Source organism: Oncorhynchus mykiss, chromosome 2 (genome assembly GCF_057628025.1).
Source record: "Oncorhynchus mykiss isolate SJ-2025 chromosome 2, ASM5762802v1, whole genome shotgun sequence".
NCBI lineage: Eukaryota > Metazoa > Chordata > Actinopteri > Salmoniformes > Salmonidae > Oncorhynchus > Oncorhynchus mykiss.
The window spans coordinates 38,681,249-38,708,843 of NC_143023.1; the positions used below are offsets into that span (position 1 = coordinate 38,681,249).

Consider the following 27,595-nt stretch of genomic DNA (forward strand, 5'->3'; position numbering starts at 1 on the left):
CCATTGTAAAATTACAATCTGGGTCAGGTGAGCGTGATTTGAAAGCTTGTTCTGTTGCCAACCCGTTTTGTACGATCTTCCAGTGTTAGGCTTTCACAAGGCAATTCAGAGAAACAGATCGTCATTTTGGTGCGCATTGAAAGGAGTCATGAGGAGGAGCGCGTGCCACGGCACATTTTCTTAACAATAAACAAACGTAAACTCATTCTGTTCAGAACAACCCAGGGTATGACGCCATGTCATCTTCTAACTGTACATCAAACATAGTGATCATAAACGTTGACACTGTATATGACATGAGTTTTATGATTTGGAAATGTGAAGTGCACGTTTGGTCCCTATGGGTGTTTGTCTTGCTTGTATGACATCAAAGCTGTATTTATTATAACCCTCAACGTCTCATCTTTCAGAATACATTGAGTCATCGTAATTTACCGCGTTTCGCTCACTCAGTCAACAAAACATTTGCGAAGGTGGCCCAATTACCAGGTGGGATCCGGGGGCAACGTCTTGTCGTGCGCGGTGCTCAAATCCAAAACGGCGGTCAGTCAAAACCCATACAGCGCTGTGAAGCGCAAAGCCAGAGCTCTGACGTCGTGGATAGCGTTTTACGTGTAAAGGGTTAAACAGTTGATCATGCAGGATGTTTGGGGTTGATCTTTTAACCTTGGACAGGGTTGTGGATGTCAATGTATAATAGGTCATGGTTTTAACGTGCAATGTATGGCATTGACCCAATAAAGGGGATTTCTAAATTCTCTCTCTCCCACTTATACCTCTTTCCCGACAGAGGGGAGATGCCACTTCAGAAGCACCTCGGCTATGGCCTTTTCATTCCCACTCTTGCCACTCTCTCCGCCATTTTGAATACCTTTTATTCAATTTCTCTTACTTTTCTCCAGCAGGTATGTAACAATTATTACACAGCAAACACTAAGGCCTACACTGTAACACACAGCAAACACTAAGGCCTACACTGTAACACACAGCAAACACTAAGGCCTACACTGTAACACACAGCAAACACTAAGGCCTACACTGTAACACACAGCAAACACTAAGGCCTACACTGTAACACAAATGGACTGATTGTCAATGGAGGGGATGGAAAGATGCACAAAAAATACCTTCTTTCACAAATGGTCTCACAGAGAGAGAGAGGAAAAGAGGTAGCGAGAGAGCGTGGGTAGGGATTGAAAAGCCTGGTGTAAAAATAGAGAAGAGTTCATGGTCTTTTGGGAGAGGGGACTGGTGGCTGGACCGGGACGGTCCACCAAGTAGGACAGGGAGGTGAACAGGACTACCCCGTTGTTCAGCGTGGGTGGTTCAGTCTTTAAATCCATCACAGCAGCTCATCACAGCTCGTCCTTTCCCCCTGTCACCCTGCCCCTCCCTCTACTCCTCGACGACTGGCTTCCGCTTCTACCACTCCGAGCAGGGGAAGCGGTGCCCTCTCTTCCCTCCTCTTTGACTTCTCCTCCTTTCGTCACACTCTGTCCATCCGCAGCCCACAGGGCCTCGGCCTCCTCCCTCTCCTGCATGAGGCACAGAAGGTACAGTAATGTGAGGTAAAGTGAGGTTGAATGGACCTTATTCACACCACGGCCGTGATCAGACAAAATCCAGGCTAGCTGGGTAAGAAGCAGAAGTGCTCCTTTCAAATCTAGGGAAAATTGTGCCAGAACTCTCCTCAAGTTCAACCTTAACATTATAGATTATTAATAAACTGACCAACGGTCAAATCGAAGTGCCTATGTTATTTGACTGCCAACCCTAACTGCCGTAGACTTATTGTTCAAAAGCGATATCTAAACAAAAAGTGAATTAGCATAGGGAAAATAGCTTTGAGATGTCAGCGCTAGATGGGGAAAAATGAAAAAGCAACAACCATTACATTTGCATGTACGTTCTGTTTGTTTGTCTGCAGCTGATCTTGTTGCTATGTACAGTATGTTGCTATAAACAATAACCTTGCAGTCACTTTTGTAACTTCACCGCTTGTGGTAGAAGTTCACCTTAACCGCTGATCTAGGATCAGCTTCGCCTACCTAACTATTAATACAATATATTTCTTTTAAAAAAGTGGTTAGGGGCAACACTAACACTTAAAAAAAAAACTCTATAGTGTTATAGTGTTAGCCTGGTCCCTGATCTGTTTGTGCTGTCTTGCCAACTCCTATGGTCATTGTCATGCCAAACGTATCTGATTTGAGCCAGGCTTATATAGAACAACCAATCCAATAACAGTTCTCACCATATCCCTGTGGTGCTTCTCCTTGGTGAACCAGAGGGCCAGTGCACACCTGCGGCCGGCGGTCACAGCGGTCACACCATGAGGGTTGACAGGACCGGAGGAGAACCCCACCAGTAGACCACAGGTGGGCTTCACCCGGGCCTACAGACAGACAGAGAGGAAAAGAGAGAGAGAGAAGAAGAGAGAGAGGAAAAGAGAGAGAGAGGAAAAGAAAGAGCGAGAGCGAGGAAAAGAGAGAGAAAAAGAGAGAAGAAAAGAGGGGAAAAGAGAGAGGAAAAGAGCGAGAGAGGAAAAGAGAGAGAAGAGGAGAGCGAGAGAGGAAAAGAGAGAGAGAGGAAAAAGAGAGAGAGAAAAGGAGAGAGAGAGGAAAAAGAGAGAGGGAGAGGGGACAAGAGAGAGGGAGAGGGGAAAAGAGAGAGAGGAAAAGAGAGAGCGTCAGAAAGGGTAGCCTCTATAAGGGCCATGCTAGAATGGATAGAAGAGGCAATATGGTCAGAACTTACTGAGAAGTACACACAACACAAACTATTTATTCTTAATTTAGTGTTAGGGATAATATTAGGTGTACGGTTACTGAACGGGTTAAGGTTAGAATAGCATATGTTAGAAAGCTGTGCTTCCATCCCTTCTAGCATGACCAGATAGTGATGACCGGGTCACAGGGGGGGGGGGCATAGGTCAAAGGTCATGTGAAGACCAGCCAGTGTGAAGTGTTCTACTTGAGTTTTCATGTCAAGTGACTTACTGTGACAGTCTTGGCATCCCTGTCTGTGAAGAAGAGCTCCCCACCGTCAAAGTCGTCGTTCAGATAAAGCACAGCGCTGGAATGTAATCAGACATGGTTTTAGTCAGCACTTAACAAGTCTAATCAAAGTTGTCAGTTGCCATCTTTATTGCTTAGTAAACAAACCTAGTGGTACTATATAGCACACTGCCAGAGGCATGTCACATTATTTCCACACACCCCCCCTGCCTGAAATCAAGAATCTTAGATCTGGCTGTGGAATGGCACCTGTGTTCGTTTGAATGCTGTGTTTGTTTACCCTCGAATGAGGAGACCATCAAACAATGTTAGTATTAAGATGCCATGCCGTACTGGTTTGAGTTTGTTCAGGATGGGAATGTCTGTTCATGATATGTACATACACTCAACTCCGTATGTATTTGGACAGTGAAGCAATGTTTTCAAATGTGGCTTTACACTCCAGCATTTTTGGATTGGTGATCAAATGTTTCATATGAGGCGACAGTACAGAATGTCACCTTTTATTTGAGGGTATTTTCAGGCGTATCTGTTTTTCCGTTTAGAAATAAAAGCATAGTATGTATCCTGTCTCCCCATTTGAAGAAGTCATAAGTATTTGGACATACGGTGCATTCGGGAAGTTTTCAGACCCCTCGACTTTTTCCACATTTTATTACGTTACAGCCTTATTCTAAAAATCCTCATCAATCTACACACAATATATCATAATAACAAAGCAAAAACAGGTTCAAATGTTTTTTTTGCAAATGTATTAAACATAAAAAAACTTCTTTAGACTAGTAATCTGGAGCATCAGCATTTGTGGGTTCGATTACAGGCTCAAAATGGCCAAAAACAAACACTTTCTTCTGAAACTCGTCAGTCTATTCTTGTTCTGAGAAATGAAGGCTATTCCATGCGAGAAATTGCCAAGAAACTGAAGATCTCGTACAACACTGTGTACTACCCCCTTCACAGAACAGCGCAAACTGTCTCTAACCAGAATAGAAAGAGGAGTGGGAGGCCCCGGTGCACAACTGAGCAAGAGGACAAGTACATTAGAGTGTCTAGTTTGAGAAGCAGATGCCTCAAGTCCTCAATTGGCAGCTTCATTAAATAGTACCCGCAAAACATCAGTCTCAACGTCAACAGTGAAGAGGCGACTCCGGGATGCTGGCCTTCTAGGCAGAGTTGCAAAGACAAAGCCATATCTCAGACTGGCCAATAAAAATAAAATATTAAGATGGGCTAAAGAACACAGACGCTGTTCAGAGGAACTCTGCCAAGAAGGACAGCATCCCGGAGACGCCTCTTCACTGTTGACGTTGAGACTGGTGTTTTGCGGGTACTATTTAATGAAACTGCCAATTGGCGACAAAATACATAAAGTGTTTCCATTTGTAAATGGTAAAACAGATATGTATGAAAATACCCTCAAATAAAAGTTACATTCTGTACTGTCGCCTCGTATGAAACAGTTGATCTCAAATCCAAACTGCTGGAGTATAGAGACAGATTTACAATTTTAGCTTCACTGTCCAATTACATACACATGGGAGTGTATGTGGTATTATATAGCTCAACTTCCAAGTCTTGTGTGTGTTTTTTTAAGTGTAATTACATGTCTGTGCATGCATAGTTTTGCCAGTATGTGTGTGTGTGTTTTTGCGTCCTGACAGCTTGTGCGTGTGTGCGCATGAATGTGTGTGTGTGTACCTCAGGTCTCTGTGTGTAAAGGCAGGTGGTTCTCTCCAGCACTGTCTGGTCTCAGGTTCCAGTAGACAGTTGTCCACATGAACAGGGTGAGACAGGTCCAGTCTCCCCTCCTGGTCCCCTGGACAGGACACACAAAATGAGGGCCATGTTCATTAGGCACCGATAGATTCTGGGTACTAACTCCTAAACTTGGGATAGGGTTAATTATTAGGTATCCTATTGAAATATCGAGTGCTTAGGTTCAGAGGGTCTACACCAGAAGTGAATGGTTATCTGTAGGAGGAAGGTATATTGTGTGTACAATTAAGCTTAGAATGTGCTGAGTGCAGGGAAAACGATCACATGTGGCAGGCATTGATAAGGGGAGAGAGCCATGGATTAGCGATGAAGGGGGTCAGGTCACGTTAAGGGAGAAAGAAAAGTTTATGGCCCGTATCACTTACGTTTCCTGCCTAGCAATAAAGATACAATGTAGCGAGAAGGAGGAGACTCCACCCAAAGTGGGGTACATATACCACAGCTATTGTAAACATGTCTTTGTCTATTGCAGCTGTATTGACCCTCTGGGAAGAATATACTTGGTTTGAGCTTTCAGAGTGTCAGTCGAGTTTTTACTCTGAGAATTAGAACCTAACAGCACCAAGCAGAAGAAAATGGACTGAAATATAGGGACATCCTGGAGTTGTCCAATAAGAAACACTCATTTTAGTTTTCCGTTGCAAAATGTTTTAGACAATTTTCCATTGCATGCCCTAATGAACACGACCCCTGTAACACAACGGGTGACATAACACAGAGCAGATAAGACACCTGATACAAGTCAGGGGTTAGCTATTGGGTTACACTAGAAATGGGAAAAGCGTTTTGCATTGAGACCCACAAGTGTAATACATAATGGAGTCAACAGAAATGAACATGAAATATGAAGATGTGGAACTATCATTCCAAGAAATAGAGGGCATTGCTTGAGTGGACCATACCTGTGATGGCACTGCGGCACACTAGATGTGTGTAGGAGAAATGGAGCCCTGAGGGGCTCCTGAAGTAGGAGTGCAGGAGGGTTCTCACCCTCTCCCCCATCTCATGCAGAAGCTTAGCGTCTGATTGGTTCACCATGCCGTCCTGAGCCAACTGCAGAGCAGAAAAGTGTTTAACTGTTCATTAGCTATGTGGCCATGTGAGACAGAGAGATAAGACAGACAGACGGAGAGATAGATTTCATCTCCAGATCCATCGTTCTCACCTTGACAGCTCTGAGGACAGTCAGGCCCTCAAACTTCTCATGTGGAGTGTGTGGGGACCGTCGCTCCCGGTAACCATCCCCAGCGGACGCAGCAGTCTGTCAGGGACAACACAGGAAGTCATCATGGAGGATATGAGCTCATAGCCCTTTTTGAATACTTCTGTTATTGCTGATTTCCAAATCCACCCCTGGCTCATATCCCTAAGAACCATAAAGATCATGGCCTAAATTCATAAAGTGTATAATTAATATATATATATATATATATATATATACTGCTCAAAAAAATAAAGGGAACACTTAAACAACACAATGTAACTCCAAGTCAATCACAATTCTGTGAAATCAAACTGTCCACTTAGGAAGCAACACTGATTGACAATAAATTTCACATGCTGTTGTGCAAATGGAATAGACAACAAGTGTAAATTATAGGCAATTAGCAAGACACCCCCAATAAAGGAGTGGTTCTGCAGGTGGGGACCTCAGACCACTTCTCAGTTTCTATCCTTCCTGGCTGATGTTTTGGTCACTTTTGAATGCTGGCGGTGCTTTCACTCTAGTGGTAGCATGAGACGGAGTCTACAACCCACACAAGTGGCTCAGGTAGTGCAGCTCATCCAGGATGGCACATTAATGCGAACTGTGGCAAGAAGGTTTGCTGTGTCTGTCAGCGTAGTGTCCAGAGCATGGAGGCGCTACCAGGAGACGTGGAGGAGGCTGTAGGAGGGCAACAACCCAGCAGCAGGACCGCTACCTCCGCCTTTGTGCAAGGAGGAGCACTAACAGAGCCCTGCAAAATGACCTCCAGCAGGCCACAAATGTGCATGTGTCTGCTCAAACGGTCAGAAACAGACTCCATGAGGGTGGTATGAGGGCCCGACGTCCACAGGTGGGGGTTGTGCTTACAGCCCAACACCATGCAGGAGGTTTGGCATTTGCCAGAGAACACCAAGATTGGCAAATTCGCCACTGGCACCCTGTGCTCTTCACAGATGAAAGCAGGTTCACACTGAGCACACGTGACAGAGTCTGAAGACGCTGTGGAGAACGTTCTGCTGCCTGCAACATCCTCCAGCATGACCGGTTTGGCGGTGGGTCAGTCATGGTGTGGGGTGGCATTTCTTTGGGGGGCCGCACAGCCCTCCATGTGCTCGCCAGAGGTAGCCTGACTGCCATTAGATACCGAGATGAGATCCTCAGACCCCTTGTGAGACCATATGCTTGTGCGGTTGGCCCTGGGTTCCTCCTAATGTAAGACAATGCTAGACCTCATGTGGCTGGAGTGTGTCAGCAGTTCCTGCAAGAGGAAGGCATTGATGCTATGGACTGGCCCGCCCGTTCCCCAGACCTGAATCCAATTGAGCAATCTGGGACATCATGTCTTGCTCCATCCACCAACGCCACGTTGCACCACAGACTGTCCAGGAGTTGGTGGATGCTTTAGTCCAGGTCTGGGAGGAGATCCCTCAGGAGACCATCCACCACCTCATCAGGAGCATGCCCAGGAGTTGTAGGGAGGTCATACAGGCACATGGAGGCCACACACACTACTGAGCCTCATTTTGACTTGTTTTAAGGACATTACATTAAAGTTGGATCAGCCTGTAGTGTGGTTTTCCACTTTAATTTTGAGTGTGACTCCAAATCCAGACCTCTATGGGTTGATACATTTGATTTCCATTGATAATTTTTGTGTGATTTTGTTGTCAGCACATTCAACTATGTAAAGAAAAAAGTATTTAATAAGAATATTTCATTCATTCAGATCTAGGATGTGTTATTTTAGTGTTCCCTTTATTTTTTTGAGCAGTGTATATACTGTATATGGCCCCTGATATGCTCGGTGTGATTTTCACTATATTGCAGGTTTAGCTACTATTTCCAATCCAATGGGAAACACCAAAGGGACAGGGCTCATTCAAATTCCATATCTCTGTTGAACTTCTCTTCCTGTGTTTGAAGGAGTCTTGTTTCCAGAGCGAATCATATGCAAGCTTACGGTAGCTAGGCGCAGTACTGTATCGCATTCCTTCTGATCTAGAACTCCGTCCAGCATGACGCGATTAGTTCCATTTAAAGAATTGTCGTCCATGCTGATGGTGACACCAACCTGAGGTACGGGACCCCCTGGGGAGGGAACAGAACGGAGGTGTGAGTGAGACACAGGAAGAGGGTCCACACACACACGCACACACACATAAACATTTAAATCAAATAAATGTTTATCAGATTAGTGTTTCCCAATCCTCAGAGACCCGAGACAATTATGTTTTTTTGTCATTACCAATCTGTCAATGAGTGCTTGTAACATGCCAAACACTAATGTTTATCCTTACCTGCATAGAATCCACTATCGTCCATCTCCACCTCTTTCTCTCCCTCCTTCATTTTCTCATTCAGCACTTCCTTGTCTGCTCTGGAAATCAAAAAGGAAATGGCTTTCAACCGCCCAATAGCACTTCAAGGCCCTTTCTCTCCACACTCCGTCCTCTTTTGCAGTAACTTTCTCCTTCACGTTTCCTCTTACCTCCATGTGTCTTTTAGAAATTCAGGAACAACCTCCTCAGGAGTCCAGAGATCCTATATGGGAGGGGAAAAAAGGAACAAACTGCTGTATCGTTCAGTTTGAAAGTAAATGTGAGTGACCATGTCACATCCTGACCTTAGTTCCTTTTTTAGGTCTCTATTTTAGTTTGGTCAGGGCGTGAGTTGGGGTGGGCATTCTATGTTTTGTGTTCTATGTTTTCTATTTCTTTGTGTTTGGTATGGTCTGGTATGGTTCCCAATCAGAGGCAGCTGGCAATTGTTGTCTCTGATTGAAAACCATACTTAAGCAGCCTGTTTTCCCACTATGGGTGTGGGTAGTTATTTTCTGTTTAGTGTGTTGTTTCACCTGACAGGACTGTTTTGTTTCTTTCATTCACTTTGTTATTTTGTTTTGTGTGTTCAGTTCTAATAAATTAACATGGACACTTACCACGCTGCATATTGGTCCGATCCTTCCTACTCCTCCTCAGACAAAGAGGAGAAGCGTTACAGAACTACCCACCACAAACGGACCAAGCAGCGTGGTAACCAGGAGCAGAGGGTTCTGGACTCCTGGACTTGGGAGGAGATATTGGACGGCAAGGGACCCTGGGCACAGGCTGGGGAATATCTCCGCCCCAAGGCAGAGCTGGAGGCAGCGAAAGCTGAGCGGCGGTGGTATAAGGTAAGGCAGCGCAACAGGCACGAGGGGCAGCCCCCAAAAATGTTTTGGGGGGGCACACAGGGAGATTGGCAAAGTCGGGTAGGAGACCTGAGCCAACTCCCCGTGCTTACCGTGGCGAGAGAGCGACCGGGAAGGCACCGTGTTATGCGGTGAAGCACACGGTGTCCCCAGTGCGCATGCATAGCCTAGTGCGCTACATCGCAGCCCCCCGCAAGTGCCATGCGAGAGTGGGCATTCAGCCAGGGCGTGTTGTGCCGGCCCAGCGTGTTTGGTCTCCGGTACGTCGTTTCGGCCCAGGGTATCTGGCGCTGCGTGCTTTGTCTCCGGGGCGCTGGGAGGGTGCAGTTCGCCCTATGCCTGCGCTCCGCCCGTGCCGGGTGAATATGGGCATTGAGCCAAAGGGAGAGGTGTGAGTGGTATGCAACAGATCTCAAGTGCTCACCCACAGCCCGGTTCAACCTGTGCCTGCACTCTGGAGGGTCCAGGCTAAAGTGGTCATCCAGTCTGGAGGAGTGGTGCCAAGGCTGCGCACCAGAGCTCCAGTGCTCCCCCACAGCCCGGTCCATCCGGTGCCTCCTCCACGCACCAGGCCTCCTGTAGGTCTCCCCAGCCTGGTGGGTCCTGTGGCAGCCCCACGCACCAGGCTGTCTCTCCGTCTCCTCCCTCCAGGTTCTCCCGCCTGTCTGACGCTTCCAGAGTCTCCCGTCAGTCAGGAGCTGCCGGAGCCGCCCGTCAGTCAGGAGCTGCCGGAGCCGCCCGTCAGTCAGGAGCTGCCGGAGCCGCCCGTCAGTCAGGAGCCCGTCAGCCCCACGCACCAGGCTGTCTTTGCGGCCGGAGTCCGCACCTTTGGGGGGGGGGGGGGGGGTACTGTCACGTCCTGACCTTAGTTCCTTTTTTAGGTCTCTATTTTAGTTTGGTCAGGGTGTGAGTTGGGGTGGGCATTCTGTTTTGTGTTTTCAGCCTGGTATGGTTCCCAATCAGAGGCAGCTGGCAATTGTTGTCTCTGATTGAAAACCATACTTAAGCAGCCTGTTTTCCCACTATGGGTGTGGGTAGTTATTTTCTGTTTAGTGTGTTGTTTCACCTGACAGGACTGTTTCGTTTCTTTCATTCACTTTGTTATTTTGTTTTGTGTGTTCAGTTCTAATAAATGAACATGGACACTTACCACGCTGCATATTGGTCCGATCCTTCCTACTCCTCCTCAGACAAAGAGGAGAAGCGTTACAGACCAAATCAGAGCCATATATAGCTTAGATATACAGTAGCTACTTTATGGCTCTGGGCCAAACCAGATCCAGTGATAATCAATAAACAACGTCATCATACCGGGTCGGTGAAATTAAAGTTGAGGTTTTCCATTCCGAAGTAGAGTAGCTTTTTCTCCTGCAGTGAGCGGCTCACATACCTGGCTATCTCCTGAGTATATAAAGACAGAGACAGAGGCTTAGACTCACCTTAGAGGCTGCTCTGTGTACATAGACATGGAATCACTTGTCACTTGAATAATGTTTACATACTGTTTTACTCATTTCATATGTATATACTGGAGTCTACTGTATTCTAGTCAATGCCACTCCAACATTGCTCGCCCTAATATTTATATATTTCTTAATTCTATTCTTTTACTTTTAGATTTGTGTGTATTGTTAGATACTGCTGCACTGTTGGAGCTAGGAACTAAAGCATGTATGTGACCAATATATATATAATTTTAATTAAAAGAGTGATGCCTACGGAGAACACCAATATACTGGTCTTGACAGTAGAGTAAGATACAATAATGTATCTATCAAATTTGAGGAGTGTTGTTTCTAAAATGAAACCTCCCTAGTGGGCCAGGCTAGGGGTTGTTGATTTGAGGCTGAGCACCAGTAGTACCTGGAAGGGCTTTGTCCCGTGTGCCTCAGTGTCACCTCCTAGTGTCTCTGTGTAGAGCTCTAGGTTACTGAGGGAGTCTTTGTCTGAGGGGTAGAACAGGAGGAGAGACCGCAGAGAACACACCGCTCCTCCTAGATCGCCCGCTGCGGGAAATAGGTGAGAGAGAGGGAGGGAGATGGGATTTGGTTGTTCACCAGATATGTCAACTCCTGTATGAAGCACCAGAGCCCATTTAAAAAAATCAGCTGCAGTAGAAGCAGAGTTACCATCATAATTGTCATTAGCGTCATCATGTGGTCATTACTGTAACTTCAGATATGACCGTTCCCCTGTCTAACCTTTGAACTGTGCACTGTGTAGATGCTCCAGCTGTGTGGGTAGGAGGTCCTCCTGGGCTGAAATCCTTCCGGGTCGCGTTGCCACCTGGGTCACACAGGCCTGCTGGCAGGACAGGAGGGAGAGGGAGAGTGCTGGAGGACGGGAGATAAAAGTCACATGATAAGGAGAAAGATTAGAAAAGTAGAGAATAGCATAAGAATAAAATAGTAGGACAACTACACGTAAAACTAATTACAGGCTTCCAGAGTGGCATAGTGGTCTAAGGCGCTGCATCGCAGTCCTAGCTGTGCCTCTAGAGATTCTGGGTTCGAGTCCAGGCTCTGTCGCAGCCAGCCGCGACCGGGAGACCCATGGGGGAACGCACAATTGGCCCAGCCGTCCGGGTTAAGGGAGGGTTTGGCCAGCAAGGATGTCCTTGTCCCATCACGCACTAGTGACTCCTGTGGCGGGCCGGGCACAGTGCACGCTGACACGGTAGCCAGGTATATGGTGTGGTGCGGCTGGCTTCCGGGTTAAGTGGGCATTGTGTCAAGGGTTGTGTTTGGGAGGATGCACGGCTCTCGACCTTCGTCTCTCCCGAGTCCGTACGGGAGTTGCAGCAATGAGACAGGACTGTAACTACCAATTGGATACCACGAAATTGGGGAGAAAAAGCGGTAAAAAAATATATTTTAATTAAAAAATAAGAATTACAATCTTTGCTTTGTTTTGGACCAACCCAAATATGCACTGCGTGACATTATACTGTTTACAGTCAGCTGTCTTGATAACACTCCCCCTGTAATAAGGTCTTTATAACGCTACATAACACCTTACAGACATTTTCAGCCTACTAGAGGTTCAGCCTCCTAGCAATGAATGAGTTATAGCCCTGCATAGACAACCAGATTCATGTTTTTCCTGTGACCTGTGTGGTCCAGTGGTTAGTGTCACGTGTACAGCCCAGCTTCCAATCTCAGCATGGGTTCAAATCCGACCCATGCCCTTCTGACTCACAATCTCTCCAACTTTTCAGTCCTCTTCACTGTCCTATCTCAATCAGGATATATAAAACCCTTAAAAATATACATTTTTAAACAAACAAACATGTTTTTCTCACCTGCAGCCTTCTCAAACACCCCGTCCATTCCATCCTCTCCTCTGTTCCCAGGGAGCCGCTGTGAGGCGACCTCACACTGCGCCCTACACTCATCAGTCTGTCTCAGTGTCTCGTTCACACACTCCCTCCATTTCTCCACGGCGTGCGTCCAATCAAAGGAGGCCTCAGAGGTGAGGGCGGAGTCATACAGGACCTGTGGTTAATAGAGGGATGGAGGTTATGGGTAAAGAGGAGGGAGGAATGTTAACTGGAAAGGTTGGCTATAATTGGTAAACATCAAGAACAGAGTGCGACAGAGAGGAGTCGTCGATGGCCTATACTCCCAATTGGCATAGTACGTACGGAAAGCACAAAGACATGCTGGAGACAAACAAAATAGAGCAGTGAAATGAACTGCATTTTTTTGTTTCCTGTTAGGCTTCAGTGATATCAAAAGACCAGTAAAGTTCACATGATGTGTTCTCATTTATCGTACACTCCATTAGTAACATGTTATCAGGAATGCTGTGGGTGCATGCAGAGGTTACTGTGTAAGGTTACTCAGACGTTACTGAGCCCAAAGGGCTTTTACGATTGGTTAGGTACCCAAGGTGAAACACAGAGAGGAATTTGAACCCTCAGGCCACATGTGGGAATCTTCAAAGCATATTTCTTACAACGAGATTCATGAATACTTATTTATGCATCCAATCTAGCGTTTACAGTTTTTGACAATTTCTCAGACACACACAACCCTCCCCACTCGCACTCTTTTTTTAAAAATGACCCAGTGTTTCTCTGTCTCCATCTCTCTATCCTGGAATGCGTCCTCTGTTACTCCCTCCATCCGTCTATACTTCTGAATGTTGTTCCTCATCTCCAGGTGGCTGGGGTTGGCCACGAAGAATGTGTGGGCTGCTGACGCCGCCTTTTGTACTTTCCCTAGCTGAGGAAGAAATGAAGGGAGGAGAGGAAAAGTTGATAGAGATAGAGAATGAGGTAAAAGACGAAGAGAAGGAGGAAGAGCAGAGGAGAGGAGGGGAAAGAGAGCGAGAACGAGGTAGAAGAGGGGAACGAGGGGAGGAGGAAAAAAATAACAGGAGGATGAGGTAGACGACGAAGAAGAAAAGTTAAGTACAGATGACCTGGAGTGCATGAAGTTGTAGGGTATTGTTGCTACAGTATGTAGTAAAGTGAGCTAGCACATTACGTCATATAGGCTTTATACCAGAGTAACTAACTACCAGTAGAGTAACTAACTACCAGTGGAATAACCAATGTAATCGCTTTAGCATGCAATGATGAAGCACTTAGCACTTCAGATCTACAATTCAACTGTTAGCCACGCATATGCACAGGAACATTATGAAACAGCAGGTGAATATACTAATAGTTACATTCCAGTAGACGACCTGGAGGAAGTTATAGGGGTTCCGGGTGCTAAACTCGTACTCGATGTCGGCAGACACAGGAAGCTGTCCTGCAGGAGTGACAGCCCGTCCCAAACAGAACCGCACACACTCAGCCCGCCGCTGGACCCAGTCCACTGCCCATAGGTCCCACACATTCCCTTTCTCGGTGTCTGAGGACACACGCACACACATAGATGCAACATTACTGGAATGTACCATACCAGGACTGTCTTGCACTCATGACCATAGATAGGGTCATCACTGACTCAAGCTTATAATTGTATATATTTAATGCATGCACACAGCACACACGTGGAGACAGAAAGACATATCACACACACCCTATGAATCGACCACATACAACACAGTAAACACAAACACACCCAGTTTTGGGAGCCTGTCATGTCCCGCTGGCAGACATTCTTCATGGCACTGCCGTCGTGTCCGAAACAGAGCCTCCCGGGTCGTCATCGACTTTTCGAGCAGCTCCGCAGCTTTCTCCCACTCCTCGCTAAAGTATGCACGTACCCCGGTATAATACAAAACATCGTAAGAGGGTATGAGTCCGGACGCCGATCCTGCAGAAGCCCCGATGCCTGCAACAGGAGAGGTGAAATCGAAGAATGAGAAAAGATAGTGAATAAGAGGGATGTGCAGCGCCACGTAGACAGAGTTGTGATTTGCGAAAAGCGCCATAGCATGCCGTAGTTATTTTGGAGAAAGAGAGCGGGAGGAACAGGGCCAGACAGTGTAAAGTGGGGAAAGGCAGGAAAGACGTGCTAGGTAGTGATGAGGGGAGGAGGAGAAGGGAGTGGGATGGGTGAAGAAAAAGAGAGGCAGTACACTTGAAAGTAGATTTATTGACACAGTAAATAACAGTTTGGAAACACTAAAATAATGCTAAAATAATATTATAGTCTAGCTTAGTGTACATGCTTACAGTCTACACACACTCATTCATAACACTGTATAGGCTACACACAAAAAAAACATTGTTTCCAGTCTTCATAGTCTCCTATTTTTTCATAGCAGAATTTCTTCAATCATACTATTTAGGCTATATAGGCCAAACATCAATCCTGGCAGGTCTGAACATGCAACATGTAACATGTTTACCCTGTTTGACTACAAAGTAATTTGTTCATCAGCATTAAAGGTGGCAGCTGATATGACACATCCAACCCTGTATCTTTTTCCATAGTCTATTAATTACAATGAATAGACAATTTCATTGCCTTATCTGGGGTTTGTGTGAAGTCTCTTTCCACCCACGCGGTGGCAGTAGTTCATTTGGTGCGTTAAAACCCTGACATTTTCGCCTTCTCATCGTGGAGGTGGCGAGCCTTTAAACATGACCGTAATTGCTGAAAAGGTTACGTTTGATATAAAGCAGATGTTGTCTATTTTGCCTGTGCGTCTTATTGTATGTCTTTGTTAGAAGTTAATTAACGTTTTAATATAGATTTGATTAATTGTCTATCTGAATTCATATTTGTCTCTCAAATGCAACATCGCATAATTGTGCGGTAGTTTATACTCTATATATTCCGATTACCACGATACCGGGTGAGTGCTATACGCGTTCGGCCTTGAGTCCACACAAACAGGGGGGCATCAAGCCATTCATTGGGAGGAAGACAGAGAGAGGGGAAGAGCAATACAAACAGACAATATTCAAAGCTGGGGAATCAAAAGCTTGGGGTCCAAACTCAGGAACAAGTGTCCGACTGGAAGGCAGAATTAGTTAGTTTGAGATGGCGGAGGTAAGCGAGGTTTTGATGTCGGTTCTGTCCACAATTCGGGTTCCGAGGCCCGGGGACCGTGTCCACAAAGACGAATGCGCCTTGTCATTTTCTTCTCCAGTGAGTAACCCATCTTCTGATCGGACGTTATTAGCTTCGTATTAAACCTGTCTTTTTTATATACACTTTTTCTTTGGGGCTGTTTGTTTATTTTTGTATGTGTAATTACCAGTTATACAGCTAGCTAGTGGGTAGTTAGCTAGCTAACGCGTTAACTAGTTTGCTAACGTTACTGTAGCTACATTGAGAAACGTTAACGTTAGCCAGCTAACATCTTTACCATTCAGCTAACGTTAGCAAGCTGCCGTAACCAGAGGTTGTCAAATTATTTTCGACTATCATCATGAACTAGTTTGCAATGAACTCGCAGTAACGTTACGTAGTTAGCCAACGTTACATTTCAAGTTTAACGCTAGCTAGCCAGTTGGCTAACTATGGCTGTCACTCGACGTGTCATTCCAACTGTTTAGCTAACTAACTTGCTAGTTAGCATGCTAGAAAATCACACTGTCATTTGTTGTCATGATAATCTTCAGTGTTATGAGTTGGTCGCGTGGGAAACTTCAACTACTGTACAGGTTATATGTTGTTGGGTAAACTAGCAGCTGTCCAGCCAATGTAATGCCTAACCCTTTTTCATGTTCTCGCATTTATTTTAACTTTTTTTTAGGAGAGTGAAGGAGGCTTATATGTGTGCATGAACAGTTTCCTTGGGTTCGGCAGCCAGTATGTGGATAGACACCACACCAGGAGCGGACAGCGGGCTTACCTGCACATCTCCCGGACCCGCAAAGCTCCGGTGAGTTACACGCTGTTCCTTCAAACCTTTTACTGAAGTCTCTGGCTGAGTCTAGCCAGCAGTAGAGGCACTTGTGGCCGCAGGTAGCCTAGCCAGCAGTAGAGGCACATGGGGCGGCAGGTAGCCTAGTAACCGAAAGGTTGCAAGATCGAATCCCAGAGCTGACAAGGTAAAAATCTGTCGTTCTGTTAATTGAAAATAAGAATTTGTTTATTTAACTATTTACCAAGTTAAATAAAGGTAAAATATAAATAGCGGCCACACAAACACATTGATACCAAATTTCAGTTGGTATCAAAAGTATTGACGGTACAAAATAAATATAAGTGGCAGCATCTAATGAGGCCTGTTCAGCAGGTTTTAATTCCGTTTGGATTGCTCAAAGTCTCTAGAAGAACAAATTCTTATTTTCAATGACGGCAGTGTGTGTCGTTCTGCCAGGGCAGGGGCAGAACCCAGAAATACTATATATCACTTTTAAAAAATTATAATACTCTTATTGAAAACCACATTAATACTTCTTTATTGGTTTGATGGGCTGTAAAGTTATCAGTGTAAATGTAAAGTTATCTTTATTTAACTAGGCAAGTCAGTTAAGAACAAATTCTTATTTTCAATGACGGCCAATGATGCCTGTTCAGGGGCAGAACGACAGACCTTGTCAGCTCGGGGATTTGAACTTAAAACCTTTCGGTTACTAGTCCAACACTCTAACCACTTTTCTTCCACTTCCACCTTTCTTGTGGATGGAGACATTCCACAATTCACTAAATTTGAACTGTCATTTTCCCCAGAAGGAAGATGAGGAGAACTCTGGATCCGGTGACCCACCCAAGAAGAAGCCAACCCGATTAGCCATAGGTAACAGCAGAGTTAACAGTAACACATTTTCAGCAGACAGGGCTATGAAGGTGCAAAGAATCCCGAAGCAGCCTTCAGGTAGCCTGGGTACCAGTCTGTTTCTACTAACATTCCAATCCTTGTATTCCATGTCATGAAAAGCATGTGTTTAGCATATGATAAAGAGTGGAATGATAACTAAACATACTGGTACCCAGGCTAGCCTTTAGGGATGCTGACACCAACATTTTCCATTCTATCCAGTTGAACCAAAACTTTCAGAAATTAGTCTGCCATGATAGATCGATGAAACTTATATCATGACTATTGACACTCCTCCTCCTCTCTCTCAGGTATCGAGGGAGGGTTCAACGTGGAGCAGGAGCAGTATGAGGAGGAAGTAAAAGTTGTCCTCTTCCCCGATAGACAGGAAGTTACATCCGATGACCTCGCCACCATGCCGGACCTTGTGAGAGAGCGGGTGAGACACTTTGTGGGTGAACACTTCAAGTGTTGCCTCAACTTTGCTAATTATCTCTTAAGAGTGTTGTGTGTTTGTTTGTGTTTAGAAATAGGCCCTATCATTGCCATGGGCATGTAGTTTTGAATCTCTTCATTCAGTATGTGCATAGGAAACTAACACGATTCTGCTTTTTTTTTTTTTTGTCAGAGGGAATGGTTGGGGAGATGGAAATTAATTATAATTTGTACTCTGCAAATTGACCACAGCTAAGCGCAAAAAGAGATCTTGTCAATTATTTTCAAACACAATCACACATTTTTATTGTGGGGAATACTTGGGAACAGATTTCCTGAAGTAAACTCATTTTGGCTGAATTTAGTATTTTTTGGGGGAACCCTCCACCAATTATTATTATTATTATTTTTTTTTTTACAAAACTTTGAGGGGCAAAAAAAACACTAGCGGGAGGGTTCTGGCCTACGGGCAGCCTGTTGACGACCCCTGCTCTAGGTATTACACTTCATATAAATTGACCATGCATTCTTGTTGTAACCACCTTTAACCTTCTCTATATCCCTATAGGTATCTCTAGCCATGGCAGGGCTGATGTCTGCAGACTCAGTGTCTCATGCCCTGCAGGTGCAGCAGTGGGACGGCGAGGTGCGGGCGGAGTCCCGGCACGCCGTCGAACTCAAGCAGCTCGACAACGGCACCAAGATCCCTCCCAGGTGAGAGACTGGTTAGGCTAGGTTGTTGTTCTGAGCTGGCATTGGCTACAATGTCACGAGCACTCCAGCATTAAAGGAACTTACACGTTGACAATTTTCCTCCTTTTTGCTTCATAAATGTCCATTAATTTAATTATAGACTTGGACCCTATACAAGATCTGATAATGTAATTAATAGATTAAATAATGTATGTCAATATGTAGCCTAAATAAATGTTTCAGTGAATGATCGTTAATTCTCTATCAATCTCTCATTGTCCCTACATCTTCCACTCCACCATTTGATGATTCTCTCTTTCTCTCTCTGGCTCTCCCCACCCCTCTCCATCTCTTTCCCCCCTTTCGCTCCGTCTCTGTCTTCCAGTGGTTGGCGGTGTGAGGTGTGTGACCTGCAGGAGAACCTGTGGATGAACCTGTCGGACGGAAGGGTGTTCTGCGGTCGCAGGTATTTTGACGGCTCCGGGGGGAACAACCATGCCCTCCTGCACTTCCAGCAGACGGGACACCCTCTAGCCGTCAAACTGGGCACCATCACCCCCGACGGAGCAGGTGATGACAATACGAATACTTGGACACTTGAAACAACACAATACCGTTTTATTTACCAAGTGCTTCTCACTAGTCCCAATATTCCAGCAGTCACCGAATCCCTATTGAGAAGCTTACCCTTATTATTAAAAAGGGAAGATTAAGAAAACACTGGCAAGGAAAAGGACTCTGAGACTTAAGTCTGACTCGAAGACAGTTGTAGCTTGGTTAGAGGCTATATTCTTTGAGCTTTTGATGTCTGACTTGCTTCTGTGGCCTTTCCAGATGTGTACTCCTATGACGAGGATGATATGGTACTGGATCCAAAGCTCCCAGAACACCTGTCCCACTTTGGCATCGACATGATGACCATGGAAAAGGTAGGACTGCCGAAATCAATAAAGATACAGGTTCTCGATGGGCAGGCTCTCTCCTGCTGCAGTGTTGTGGTTTAAGGACTCTTCTTCTTTAGTGACAGACATTTTCCTTCATGAATAAGGACTATACTTTTCCGTACTTGCCTTACCAGTGTTTTAGTGACAAAATTATGTTCAAAGCTGGCCTGGCCCCATTTTAAATAGCTCATATGTATTGTGTTATAACAACGAAATGAGAGATGGGGCTCATTGTGAGATCAGTCCTCTCCATCTGGTTCATCTGTCATTGTCTTTCCCTCTCTGGTTCCTTCCCCGTTTCTCTTCTCTCTCTCCTCGACACCTCTCTTCCCCTGCAGACGGAGCATACGATGACAGAGCTGGAGATAGCGGTGAACCAGCGTGTGGGGGAGTGGGAGGTGATCCAGGAGTCAGGGGCCACCCTCCGGCCTCTGTCAGGCCCTGGCCTCACCGGCATGAAGAACCTGGGCAACAGCTGCTACCTCAACTCGGTCATGCAAGTCCTCTTCACCGTGCCTGACTTCCAGAGCAAGTCAGTAACCGTCTATCACTTCTACCTCTTAGTCTGCGTCCCAGATTCAACGCTACTCCTTTTCTGGTGCAATACTTTTGACCAGGGCCCATTGGCTCCGAGATAAAGAGAAATTGAGACAGATTGTGAAAAGAGTGCTGGAAAATACTCTTGAAACCCCTCTGTCGTGTGTGTGTGTACCCCGCCTCAGGTACGTCTCCAACATTGACAAGATCTTCGATGAAGCTCCAAGCGACCCCACCCAGGACTTCAAAACCCAAGTGTGAGTTTCTACCAAATGCTGCTTTTTTTTTTTTTTTTCTTCAGTGTAACATGCACACACACACACAAACTTAACGTTGTTAACCATTTAGTCTCAAACATAAATAAGGTTAATTAAACCTGCCCTTTCCCAACAACCTTGAGACTACACACACCTGCGTCTGGAAGTAGCACAGAGTCGGGGTTATAACACATGTGTATTCAAAGCTAGTCACACTGGCATACAACTGTTATGGCACACATGCGTAGTCATTGGCACTGTGAGATGCATGCGTTATGTTTGGATGGACAGTAGGTCATTGTCTAAAGGCCAGTCTTTCTCCACCAGATGTCATTAACTGTTCACTTATCTGAGCAAAAACAATACATTTCTATGGCCACTGCTAGCATTAGATAAAATACGGGGATGGTAATTGTTAGCACTTATTTTTTAAGTATTTGAAGAAGAACAAAATGCAGGCTAAAAACCTATTTGCAGGCTTAGGACCAAATCTCCTTCAACACTTCCCAATAATTTATAGTTTTAGAGTTTTAAGAAGTAGAATTTCTCCCGATGGATCAGTAATTCCTGTTTTTATTATCCTCTATTTCTACATTTTTAAATGGACTTTATTCCAATGTTGTTTTGGTGTTCAACATCTCTTCCTTATTTCAGAGCAAAGCTGGGCTATGGTCTGTTGTCGGGCGAGTATTCCAAACCAGCACCTGACCCCGGAGAGGGCTCTGAACCCAGCTCTGAACCCAGAGTAAGTGAATGGAAGCACTGGAAGATTGTGCAGAAGTTTTTCTCAGAAGTCAGAATGCTAGCAACCTGGCGCACTGGCGCCTCAAACACCTGCCTCCAAAATGACAAGATTTTTCCAGTTGTTTACATTAAGCGATTGTGTGTTCACTTTCCATGTGTATTGTCTAAATAACATTTTTTTGTTTTGTTTCCAGGGTGACCAGGTTGGCATAGCGGCACGCATGTTCAAAGCACTTGTTGGGCGGGGCCACCCAGAGTTCTCCACCAATCGGCAACAAGACGCCCAGGAGTTCTTATTACACTTCATTAATATGGTGGAGGTAAAGTCATCCCATACTCCATCCCTTTCCATCTTCTGTCATCAGATTTTTCCCTCCTGTTGTACCCCATTTTCTTAGTTTTGTTTTATTAACCACCACTTCAGAGAAACTGTCGTTCGGGGGTGAACCCGTCTGAAGCCTTCCGTTTCCTAGTAGAGGAGAGGATCGTGTGTCAGCAATCACAGAAAGCAAAGTACACGCAGAGGGTGGACTACATCCTCCAGCTACCTGTGCCCATGGACCAGGCCACCAACACCGGTGAGTGGCTCAAGGGAAATGTAGTTTGTGTCAGCGAGTCTACTTCTGCTCCATCAACTGCCCTTGTTTTTTATTGAAGCCTCATTAAATAAGTCAACCAACAAGTTTTTATAAGTCAAATGCACTACCGTTCAAAAGTTTGGGGTCACTTAGAAATGTGTTTTCCATGAAAACATACATGAAATGAGTTGCAAAATGAATAGGAAATATAGTCATGATGTTGACAAAGTTGTAAATAGTGATTTTTAATTGAAATAATTGTGTCCTTCAAACTTTGCTTTCGTCAAAGAATTCTCCATTTGCAGCAATTACAGCCTTACAAACCTTTGGCATTCTAGTTGTCAATTTGTTGAGGTAATCTGAAGAGATTTCACCCCATGCTTCCTGAAGCACCTCCCACAAGTTGGATTGGCTTGATGGGCACTTCTTACGTACGGTCAAGATGCTCCCACAACAGCTCAATAGGGTTGAGATCTGGTGACTGTGCTGGCCACTCCATTATAGACAGAATACCAGCTGACTGCATCTTCCGTAAATAGTTCTTGCATAGTTTGGAGCTGTGCTTTGGGTCATTGTCCTGTTTTAGGAGGAAATTGGCTCCAATTAAGCGCCGTCCACAGGGTATGGCATGGCGTTGCAAAATGGAGTGATAGCCTTCGTCCTTCAAGATCCCTTTTACCCTGTACAAATCTCCCACTTTACCATCTCCGAACCACCCCCAGACCATCACATTGCCTCCACCATGCCTGACAGATGGTGTCAAGCACTCCTCCAGCATCTTTTCATTTTTTCTGCGTCTCACGAATGTTGTTCTTTGTGATCAGAACACCTCAAATTTAGATTTGTCTGTCCATAACACTTTTTTCCAATCTTCCTCTGTCCAGTGTCTGTGTTATTTTGCCCATCTTAATCTTTTATTTTTATTGGCCAGTCTGAGAACTTTTTCTTTGCAACTCTGCCAAGAAGGCCAGCATCCCAAAGTCACCTCTTCACTGTTGATGTTGAGACTGGTGTTCTGCGGGTACTATTTAATGAAGCTGCCAGTTGAGGATTTGTGAGGCGTCTGTTTCTCAAACTAGACACACTAATGTACTTGTCCTCTTGCTCAGTTGTGCACCGTGGCCTCCCACTCTTTCTATTCTGGTTAGAGCCAGTTTGCACTGTTCTGTGAAGGGAGTATTACACAGCGTTGTACGAGATCTTCAGTTTCTTGGCAATTTCTCACATGGAATTGCCTTCATTTCTCAGAACAAGAATAGACTGACGAGTTTCAGAAGAAAGTTCCTTGTTTCTGGCCATTTTGAGCCTGTAATCAAACCCACAAATGCTGACGCTCCAGATACTCATCTAAAGAAGGCCAGTTTTATTGCTCCTTTAATCAGCACAACAGTTTTCAGCTGTGCTAACATGATTGCAAAAGGGTTTTCTAATGATCATTTAGCCTTTTTAAAATGATACACTTGGATTAGCTAACACAACGTGCTATTGGAACACAGGAGTGATGGTTGCTGAGAATGGGCCTGTGTACACCTATGTAGATATTCCATAAAAATCAGCTGTTTCCAGCTACAGTAGCTATTTACAACATTAACAATGTCTACGCTGTATTTCTGATCAATGTGATGTTATTTTAATGGACAAAACATTTGCTTTTCTTTCAAAAACAAGGACATTTCTAAGTGACCACAAACTTTTGAACGGTAGTGTATATTCTTCATAAAATAACATTTATTTAAATGTAAAAAATGAATTATGTCTCTATCAGAGGAGCTGCAGGAGGCTGAGCGTCGGCGCGAGGAGGCAGACTCGTCGGGAGCCCCTCCCCCCGCGCCGGTGCGCGCCTGTATCCCGTTCACAGCGTGCATGGCGGCGCTCAGCGAACCGGAGACTCTCACAGACTTCTGGAGCTCCGCCGCGCAGGCCAAGACCACCGCCACCAAGTATGACAACGCACACGATTCAGTCAGTCAATCAATCTATCAATCAGTTTCCCGGTCAATGACATGTATTTCCCAACTCCAGTCCACGAGTACCCACCACAGCACAGATTTTTGTTATAGCCCCGGACAGGCATGCCTGATTCAACTTGTCAACTAATCATCAAGCCCTCAATGAGTTGAATCAGGTGAGTTTGTACAACAAAAATCTGTGCTGTTGGGGGGACTGGAGTTGTAAAACACTGAATTAAATCATCCATCAATCAATGCATTTTCCTAGGGAAAATGTTGTTTGTAATTAGTCTCCCTCTCTCTCTCTTCACCCCTCTTTCAGGACCACCCGCTTTGCCTCTTTCCCTGACCACATGGTTATCCAGGTTAAGAAGTTCACTTTTGGACAGGACTGGGTCCCCAAGAAACTGGGTGAGTAGTCTGCTCTGCACACAGTGTAAACAAGGTCTACGTGATCTTCTGTATTGAATTGTATTGTCATTTACATACGCATGCAACATCTACACCTGTGGGTTATCACAGACGCTATCAGTTAAATTCAAGTGGGAAATTCCACTGTAGTTTCTTGACAAGTCCAATGAACCACAGATGAAATGACTTTTCCATTCATGGGAGAATTGAACGTTGGATTAATGTGGCACAGTCCCGGTCAACTAAATAGATGTTTGTTTATCCCTGCAGACGTGAGCATCGACGTTCCCGACACGCTGGACCTGACTGCGCTTCGTGGGACCGGCCAGCAGCCGGGGGAGGAGCTTCTGCCAGAGGTGGCCCCACCCCCTCTCATGACCCCTGACGTGGAGGTCAAAGGTATCCTGGGTTCCCACGGCAACGAGGAGGACGACTCGCTCTACTCCCCACTACTGTGTCAGTCTGTCTGTCTTTTCTGATCTTCCCTTCCTTCATCCTGTTGTCCCGTCACCATCTTTTCCTTTCTTCTTTCCCTCTTTTATGTTTTCTCCATGTTTTTGTGTTCAAACCTTTTTTGAAGTTTGTTTTTGTATTTTCAATGAGGTGATGTGGTGCGAAAGAGACTTGGTTTGCTCTTATTGTCCAGAATATGAGTTTAGTATGGTTTGCCAACATGTGGTTTTATTTCATTGTCCGTCTCCAAATGTCCAGTTTCTCAGCAGTTAAGTCCATTCATGACATCCTTATTGTTGCTGCCGTCTGTGGAGTGCATCCACATAATTAGACCCTGTCCCCTCCTCGCTCGCTCTCTCTCTCTCTCTCTCTCTCAGCCCCAGTCCTGGACGACTCCACCGTGTCCCAGTTGTGTGAGATGGGATTCCCACTGGAGGCCTGCAGGAAGGCTGTGTACTATACTGGGAATACTGGAATCGACGCAGCCATGAACTGGGTCATGGGCCACATGGACGACCCAGGTGGGATCAGTTGTGCCAAATACACCATCAAACACGTGTGTCTGTCATGGATGTAGGGCTGTAAGTGGGTGGTGGTTGTTGAGAAATGTAAGTGATTTAATTAGATGGTATGGACTGCCATGTGTTTGAACGTGAAGTAGAACCAGTCAGTAATTTCCAGCATATTTTGTTACTCAAGTTTTACAATAGTAATTTCACTATTACATTCACGTTTCCTCCCCATCTGTGGATTGGCTGCAGATTTCTCCGCTCCCATGGTGTTGCCAGGCACCAGCTCGGCTCCCGGAACCACGCCCACAGAGAGCGTTTCTGAGGAGCACCTAGCAACCATCGTCTCCATGGGCTTCAGCCGAGACCAGGCCACGCGAGCACTGAGGGCCACGGTGAGACAGTGTTTCCCTTAACATTACTACCCTTCACATCTAGCACTGCTGTAGTGACAGCACTCCTTGATGTTGCTTCAAAGAAATGATACAAAAACTGCAGTGAGATTTCACACATGCTCAGTAGCTGTATTCACCTTGTGGAATTTACTGATATGATTAGACCTTTGGCACAATATATTCTATTCTAGCACACGTTTGAAGTTCACACTCATTTGTGCTGCTGGTCAGGTCTCCAACCTTTAACCAAGTGGTCTCTCCTATCCCTCTCTTCCAGAGTAACGTCCTAGAGCGCGCCGTGGACTGGATCTTCTCCCACCTGGATGATCTAGAGTCCATGGAAGTTTCGGAGGGGGGCCGCTCGGCCGCCGAGAGTGAGGGGTCCAGGGAGCCCCCTCCTGGGCCTAAAGTCCGAGACGGACCTGGCAGTAAGTCAACAGTGAGAGGAAGGGAGTGGGTTTAGTTTGGGTTGGATGTTTGAACATATTTTAATATTCTCTTCAAGCATCTTTTTTTTAAAAATGTTTTTTAATTATAAGAACAGGTATGCACTCCCGGAAAACAAAGAATATACTCCTTTTTTTCCCCCTCAACATGTATTGGTTATTGACTGAAAGCATATATAAATGTGTTTTGACAATACGCACAGACTCCAAATTGATATCCTTTTGCAGTATAGATGCACACTGTCACTGATGTCTCCACTTTGCATGTCTTGTTTTTTCTCCTCTATCCCCCCCACTCCTCCCTCCCCCTCTCTTCCAGAGTATGAGCTGTTTGCCTTCATCAGTCACATGGGCACGAGCACTATGTGCGGCCACTACGTCTGCCACATCAAGAAGGACCAACAGTAAGCGCCATCCTCTTTCATTTCATATAGAAGAAACCACTCCTTTATACACACACTTGATACATGACTGTCGTTCTACTTAATACCCCACTGCTGTGGCGCACGGTGTTGCTATTGAGATTCTGTGGCTATAACAATCTCGACAAAGCTTTAAAGTACTGTTTCTTGTCTTCTCATGTCTCTGTGACTTTTCTCTTCCCTCTTCTCTCACTCACAGGTGGGTTATCTTTAACGATCAGAAAGTGTGTGCCTCAGAGAAGCCGCCCAAGGACCTGGGTTACCTTTACTTCTACCGGAGAGTCACCGAGTGAACGGAGGGGGGCAGAGTTTCACTTAGGGAGGGGAAGAGGGTCGCTAACATGTACACACTCACACTGAGCTACTAAGAATGCTCTGACACAAGCTTCTGAACTGACAAATGTAGGGTTTAAATAAATATACTTTTCCTACAGCTATGTACGCAGACACAGGCAGGTGGAATGGATGGGGTGTTTAAAGGAGAAGTGTCTTTTTTCCATTTTTATTTCACTTTTACAATAAACACTGTAGTGTTGGTGGAAGGCTGCTGGTGTGTTCACCCCTTCTAAGTCTATACTCATCTTGCAACTGACACCAGTCAACTCATAATAGATACTGGTATCATTATACAGTGTCTAATGCAACAATGTTCCCACCCCCCTCTTCCCTGAACAACATGCCACTCATCTCTTATTGACTAGCATCTGTTGTGTTGTCATTGCTTCTTAAGCCAAGCACCGCCTCCCTTCTCTCCCCCTTCTGTGTTCCGACATGGCATTTTCATAAGTTCGGCGTCCACAGTAATAGAGAGAGTTAATATACAAAAAAATGTCAAATGTGTATTAAAAAAAACCTAAACCAAACTGGTTGTTCTTTCAAGTGTGGTGAGGGTGATATCTGGCGTATTTTTGTTTATTTTGTTCAAATAAATAACTTTGTTACTTCTGCTGTGACAAAAATAAAGATGTCTTTCTGCTGCCCCTGCTTGTTGTGTGATTGTGTTGAGATGGATGTGACTGGTCGTCTAGTGGCCCTGCTGCGCTGGGTCCTTACATTCAGGCTCTTACTGAAGAGCCAGGGACACCAGGTGAGTCATGGTGCTCTGCACTGGCTTCAGGCCACAGGCTCAACATCTTCCAGAGGGTTGTTACTGTTGGAGGATTTTTATCAATAATGACTAAATAGTGTATACATTTTATGTGGAATTATTACTAACATTAACAGAATTATATGCTGTCTGAAGAGTAAGATGTTTGTACATAGACCAAGAGGAAGTGTTAACAGACAACTTGTGACCACAGTGAAACTAACAACAGGAGAAAATTCTGGTCCCTATCCAGGGAGGGGAAAAACCGTAGGACTTGCAATAGATTGTGTAACATAAGAAACAATATGTGTGAGTTGGAATTACATTGAAAAGTAGCTAAGCCATTGTCCAAGAGGAAGAGAGACAAAGT

The 27,595-nt window shown here is 45.2% G+C and overlaps 2 protein-coding genes across 12 annotated transcripts; one reads left to right on the forward strand and one right to left on the reverse strand.

The window, feature by feature from the left end:
- Positions 1 to 861: 861 nt before the first annotated feature.
- LOC110489468 (prolyl 3-hydroxylase 3) lies at positions 862 to 14,649 on the reverse strand. 8 transcript variants are annotated; one of them, XM_021562177.3, is made up of 16 exons: positions 14,266 to 14,649; positions 13,868 to 14,052; positions 13,258 to 13,412; positions 12,492 to 12,684; positions 11,392 to 11,523; positions 11,054 to 11,196; positions 10,502 to 10,591; positions 8,489 to 8,541; positions 8,298 to 8,377; positions 7,961 to 8,088; positions 5,959 to 6,054; positions 5,696 to 5,846; positions 4,716 to 4,833; positions 3,000 to 3,075; positions 2,255 to 2,395; positions 862 to 1,535 (listed from the first exon to the last, which is right to left on the reverse strand). In XM_021562177.3, exons 3-16 carry the CDS (start codon positions 13,345 to 13,347, stop codon positions 1,356 to 1,358), a joined length of 1,671 nt encoding a protein of 556 aa, XP_021417852.3. In that variant the 5' UTR covers positions 13,348 to 13,412; positions 13,868 to 14,052; positions 14,266 to 14,649; the 3' UTR covers positions 862 to 1,355. The 8 variants fall into 8 exon arrangements, 7 of the variants coding, with proteins under 7 accessions (XP_021417852.3, XP_090055247.1, XP_021417848.3 ...); XM_090199121.1 differs by having other exon boundaries at positions 2,304 to 2,395; positions 13,258 to 13,416; XM_021562173.3 differs by having other exon boundaries at positions 13,258 to 13,416.
- Positions 14,334 to 27,118, forward strand: LOC110489446 (ubiquitin carboxyl-terminal hydrolase 5). 4 transcript variants are annotated; one of them, XM_021562164.3, is made up of 20 exons: positions 14,334 to 15,744; positions 16,355 to 16,483; positions 17,278 to 17,344; positions 17,677 to 17,804; positions 18,369 to 18,514; positions 18,879 to 19,063; positions 19,328 to 19,422; positions 19,776 to 19,969; positions 20,160 to 20,231; positions 20,886 to 20,976; positions 21,170 to 21,295; positions 21,400 to 21,553; positions 23,319 to 23,493; positions 23,825 to 23,913; positions 24,184 to 24,312; positions 24,744 to 24,887; positions 25,128 to 25,270; positions 25,548 to 25,698; positions 26,036 to 26,120; positions 26,338 to 27,118. In XM_021562164.3, exons 1-20 carry the CDS (start codon positions 15,637 to 15,639, stop codon positions 26,429 to 26,431), a joined length of 2,505 nt encoding a protein of 834 aa, XP_021417839.3. In that variant the 5' UTR covers positions 14,334 to 15,636; the 3' UTR covers positions 26,432 to 27,118. The 4 variants fall into 4 exon arrangements, with proteins under 4 accessions (XP_021417839.3, XP_021417831.3, XP_090055231.1 ...); XM_021562156.3 differs by having other exon boundaries at positions 14,701 to 15,744; positions 24,184 to 24,369; XM_090199105.1 differs by having other exon boundaries at positions 15,142 to 15,744; positions 17,281 to 17,344.
- Positions 27,119 to 27,595: the final 477 nt, after the last annotated feature.